The sequence below is a fragment of the Morone saxatilis genome, unplaced genomic scaffold, assembly GCF_004916995.1.
Source record: "Morone saxatilis isolate NCDOM2014 unplaced genomic scaffold, NCSU_SB_2.0 Contig12, whole genome shotgun sequence".
Taxonomy (NCBI): Eukaryota; Metazoa; Chordata; class Actinopteri; family Moronidae; genus Morone; species Morone saxatilis.
Genome location: NW_023339674.1, coordinates 10,512,242 through 10,518,047, shown reverse-complemented (window position 1 = coordinate 10,518,047; position 5,806 = coordinate 10,512,242). Strand labels below are relative to the sequence as shown.

The 5,806-nt window shown below is 37.3% G+C and overlaps 1 protein-coding gene across 4 annotated transcripts in view; it reads left to right on the top strand.

Annotated features, from left to right (window-relative positions):
- The window catches only part of camsap2a (calmodulin regulated spectrin-associated protein family, member 2a), a 53,000-nt gene that overhangs the window by 14,962 nt on the left and 32,232 nt on the right, over window positions 1-5,806 (top strand). For all 4 annotated transcript variants that reach the window (XM_035653900.1, XM_035653898.1, XM_035653896.1 and 1 more), the window contains exon 3: window positions 4,106-4,267. In XM_035653900.1, the coding sequence (XP_035509793.1) occupies window positions 4,106-4,267 (162 nt within the window). The remainder of the gene's footprint in view (window positions 1-4,105; window positions 4,268-5,806) is intronic.

Below are 5,806 nucleotides of genomic sequence, written 5' to 3'. Positions count from 1 at the left end.
TTACGCCCCTCAGTATGATCCATAGATGCTTTTTGAGTTCTTCAAAAGCATGAGGCTTCTGTAAGGCTGCATACAGCAAAATGTATGTCAAAATATCACAACTGAAATGTTAACCGTGCCAGTTTTTGTTTGTCACGGTTAACAATAAAAAAAAAAAGCAAACTGCAAGAGGAAAATATGTCAAACTCCTTTTGCCCTGATAGTTACAAATACTGTTTGAAATACAAAAAACAATACTAGAGATACTTACATAAACCATGCTCTAAATTGTACTTTGTTTCAGGATTTCTCGTAATTAAATGTTGGTAAACATAATTAGATGTTTAGTGACATACCTGACTGTGTATTCTGCTTCTTTTTTGCTGCATCGCTCTTCATCCTCTTTATAATGGGTCTTACTCCTTCTCCACTGCCTCATCCATTTAATCACATTTTAAACTGGTGTAGTTTGCACACAGGGAATGAAACCGCGGGTTTCACACTTTACTACTAACTGCTATCTCTGACTTTGAATTGCAGAAAGACGTTGCTTTGTCACACATACTGTGCATTAAAGCATGTGTGATTCCAGTGTCAAAAACACTCACATCCTGAAATGAGCATGTGGTCCTACAACATCCTCTTCCTCCCACACAATGACCCGGTATCATTCAACATGATTAGAGACTGCAGGTCTGTGGTTTAGTAAACAAGATTAGTTCTCCTTGTTGTCATTTTATCTCATCAGACCACAGCATATCCAAATCAATATCCTCAAATTGCCCAGCAGGCGGGAGGAAACAGGAGAGGAAAGAGGCCTTTGAGGAATGACGCTGGTCCCTTGGCCTTTTTAAAATTGGTCTTGCTTGGAGTTGATCATTTGTTGCGGGAATACAGAGCAGATTTGTTACTGTGCTCCGCAAACTGATAACAGGATGTGTTTGTGCGGGGCATTTGGTTGTTTGTGTGTCTCTGAGATAATGTTTTACAGTGTTTAGACAGGCTAAATGAAGGCCAATAGGAAACATCTTGGCAGTGTATTATTAAATGGGATTGGTTTGTTGCTCAGTTGCCAGATCAGAGGTAGTGGAAATTAAGCATTTAGCTAATGCAATGACACACAGAAAATTCATTTAACATCTTCAACAGCTCTCCCACCATAAAACCTTCAAGTGATGTTTGTAATGCTTTGTTTTCTGACTGGTGCACTGCATCATTGTGGATCTTCACGGGGCCACTTTAACTTTAATTTGATTAATTGAGTTAGCTCATGGAAAAGCAGCTGCCTAAGTATAAATATTTGGCGGTTTGATTCCTGGGTATTGTGTGGTGGTGGAAACACAAGACAGTATAGATAATTAGAGGCTAAAGGTGGGAGCCAAGAACTAAAATACACAGATTACAGGGTTTGCACAGGCCTCACCCATATCACTCTGGTGCTGCAGAGACACTGTTTTATTTTACTTTAAGAATTTCCACATTTAGCTTATATAACTACCCACATTGCATATTATAATGATTAAATACATGTCAGTACAGTTCCTTGCTTAAAATATGTTCAGTATGTAAACATGCGTGAGCACAAGAGTCGACTGTACTTCTGTATCGGTCTGGTTTAACCTAGAGAAATAATGTTTATGCAAATGATAAATTATTCTTTGCTGCTTTGAACTTGCCTTTCATAACATAGTATCTGTTTGATGATGTAACATTGCTAGTTAGCATGGGATAATTAGTTATCAGTCTACAAAAGTAAACTTACAAACCATATATCTATAACATATATACCTGTCTGTCCACTGAGCAAGGGTAATTATGATTGTAGAAAACAGAATGTGGTCATGAGTATGGAGGTTAAGTCTGGTGGAAGATCCTGGTCACAAAAGGTCAGATATAAATAAGATAAATATAAGTTGTTTTCCGCTATTTAAAATAACCCGAAGAATGACGCTCTTCTTGAGGATGTTCTCCAATTATTGTTAATAATAAAATAAACTCTAAATTCTCATAAAATATTATAGTGTTAAAATGAATTTGCTCACCTATGGCTTTGAATCTGTTATAAAAACACAAACTGACCCATAATCAATATATGAGTTTGAGTGCCCTAATATTCTTTTTAATATAACAGACTAAAATGGAAATTAAATTATATAAAATTCTATTTTAATTGAAAATACGTATTTTTGTTTCACAGTTTACCTTGCTCCCTCGGTATACAGGCACTGACATCTTTTCTTTAACCTATTTTTATTTAATTTTTTCAGAATAATTAAAAGAAATGTGTTGCTCCTTGTAAACAGTGTGATGCTGGGGAAGTGAACTGTGACTTCAGTTAGATTATTTATTATACTCTGACCTTAGGGCAAACATACCAACACTTAATAATAATACCTCTAATAATTCATTAAGTAGTTTGACATTGTTGATACTGTATAAAGATTGGTTTGATTAGTCTAATGACTGACATGTATGGAATACTACACAAGCTAATAGGTTAAATTATTACATGAATACATTATGTCTCTGTGTAAACATATGGAAAAAAGGTCTATTAAAAATATACATCAGAACTTTGCTGTCGTCGGCCTATGGAATGATGAAGCTTTTGCATTTACAGTTGAAAGTTGTCGTCTACAACATACTGTAGTTCATAAATGACTGGTCTGTCCATGATTAGAGTCCTTTTTTTTTGTTGGAAATCAGACCAAACATGACTAGTAATGATTGTAGAGAATATATGTCAAGAAACAAGGCAGAAAACATTGTGTATAATGATTGATGATCATCCCAAAAACAGGGCTCCATCATTTGAAAAGATAGGATTCACATAAATGCCTATCCCTATTTTAGCTTTGCATCCTAGTGAAACTGACTGTAAACATATTTGCATTTTGCAGCTTAAAACTGGTAACCACACCTTTCCTTGTTTCATTCCTTGTATCAGAAGAGAGACTGAAATGAGATGGAACAGTTCCTTTTAAGGCCGGATCCAAAGTGCAGGAGTACTTACTTAATTAACTGACATACTTTCACAAAATGATTGATAGCACGGAAGTGAATGAACAACAGAATCAACACTTACACAACAGGTGTAAGACCTTTTCATTGTGTAACTTACAAAACATGTAAGTTAAATGAAAATGTTCACAGTTACATACTGTTATATGTTCTAAATTGTTTCCAAATACGAATTTATATTTGTATTATTTAAAAATAAAACCCTCCAGTCAGTGAGAATGAGCAGAGCAACTTATAATGGATGCCAGCTCTATTAATTGGACTCTGTTGTCAGGAAGATGTCTTATTCAGGCTTCTCAAAGGCTAGCAGTCGCTGTGAGCAAGCTGGGTAGGGATGAATGCACTTGTTTCCAGGGCAACAGCCACAAGGGAACGTTTGACTGAAGACAGTTTCAGATGTACAGCACAGTAGAGGATTTGGGATGCTGGTCTAATTCTATAAATCACTGCCATGTCAATGTCTTGCTCCCCTTTACCTGCAGTATCATGCTAATGCGGTGACTCTTAACTTCAAATTTAACTTTTAATGTAATTTCTTTTGAACAAAAAGTTATTTTTTTACTTTTTACTTATTAAGTTAATTAAATTAATTAATTTAACTGGCTCAGATATATATTTGCAGTCTAGCTCACGCACTTCTTATTGGCTTTTTCATGTCTCGGCCTCACTGGACCTGACAGGTCTTTGGTTTTGTTTGCAATCAGTAACATGTAGAAAAAACTATTTTTTATGCATCTGGGTGTTCTTGATTATTTAAGTATTTTCTTGCTGTGTGACAGCTCAATCTGTTACTGAGATTACAACACTGTCATGGTCCATTTCCTGTGAGAGCAAAGTGGTCACATCTGTCTTTTTAGATGCACCGCCAAGAAAATTACTCTCCTATCATATACCATTTTACTCCTTTGCAGTTGGGTTTTACATTTGAAGTTGGTGATATAGGACTGTAGGCTTATGCGAATTGTTATAGTGACGACGCCTGCGAGCATTGGCTAAAATACTTCAAATATTACAATCGGCAGCAAGCCAACCACAGTTGAGCACATTTGTATCACCAGCTACCTCAAAACTACTTGTTTTCACCCTGAAAATGTTTGTGTTCCAGAGCGCGCACTTGGCGATGATTGACACTCTGATGATGGCGTACACAGTGGAGACGGTTAGCGTGGAGAAGGTGATGACCTGTATTCGTCAGTATTCACCCTGCGACCCTGAGGTGGAAACGCCATATGACACGGAGGACGCAGTGACCACTTGGATCAACAAGGTGGGTAATGGTATATGTTAATTTAAGCCTGTGCTCCACTAGCCTTTGTATCCTGAAGTTGATGTATGATACCAGGTGCTGTGTCCATATTCAGGTAGGTGGGAATCTACTATAGCATATACTGTTTTTTTAATTAGGTGTCAACATATTCATGTGTACATTTTCATGCATGTTTTTTTTTTTTAAATGGCAGATATGCTGTAACTACAAAGACAGATTGTAAGTTACTCTTGGTACCGTATCATAACCTTGTTCAGTATCTGTCCAAGGAGCAGGCTGGTGCTCCTAAGTTACTGCAGATATCTTCCTTCAGGGCCATTTCACCAATATTGGGCTCGTAGAGCTCAAGCTCTGAAATTCCACAGTGCACAGTGGGGTTGCAAGATATTACTGACCTAAATGCCATCAAATCTGTTACATGTGCACCATTTTGTCCTCATGCCCTAAGGTTATACCATATGACGTGTACAGGTGAACACCACACAAGAAAATGGGTATAATAATGGTGGGATTGTCCCATTTTTACTACTTCCACTGCCTTTATAACCTTTTAGCAGAGTGTTATGGATACAAAAATTGTCATGTTCTTACATGGGTTGTGTAAAGCATGTCCATGACTCACTGTATAGTAGGTGCAAGAGAATAGGAATTCAGGAAACAAGAAACATGAGATTGTGGAGAGGGAGCAGCTGTGGCTCAGGAGGTGAAGCGTGTCATCCAGAGTTGGCAGTTCGATTCCCAGCTCCTCCTGTTCACATGTCGAACTGTGCTTGGGCAAGATGCTGAACCCCAAATTGCTCCCAATGGTCAGGCCAGCACCTTTCATGGTAGCTTTTTGACATATGTGTGTGTGTGCTCACTACTTTATCTACTTTTCTTTTCTATACAGTCATATTTTCTCCAAACATGTTTACATACATTTTAGGCTTAAGTGTTCGGCTACATGGCCTGCCTGCGCAGATGGCTCCTCCATACAGTGCTACAGGGCCCAGTCTGTTTACATTCTTCTTGTAGGAACACTGGGCTGCCGCCAACTCTGAGCTTTAAACACACACACACACACGATCACAATAGCTAACAGGTGTGGTCATGGTGTCCTACTGGTCGGACATATGGCTCTCTGTTGGAGTCCTTTTGTGTTCCAAAGATCCAAAATTCACCAGCTTAACATCTGATTCCTGCTTTAACTTGGTCCATATGGATTTGAGGGGACATACTGTAAATTTTGTGCAGGGTTGAGTGAGACTATATTTGATTAAATTCAGTTGAACTTTCAGCCTGATTAAGATTTCAGTTGATTCAGTGTTTTAAGGAAGATACTGTTTCTTCCTAAAAGGATAATGAAGTATTCTTATTATTGTAACCATAATGCTAAAGTAATGATAGAAGGATTGATATGGTAACACATCATAACATATCATAGTCATAATTATTGTATATAATATAATCCATTATAATCCAATTCAAAGAAATGCATCAATATTGTCTTCATGCTAATGTCCCACTTGTATCACTGAAGAAATTTCAATATTAACTTTT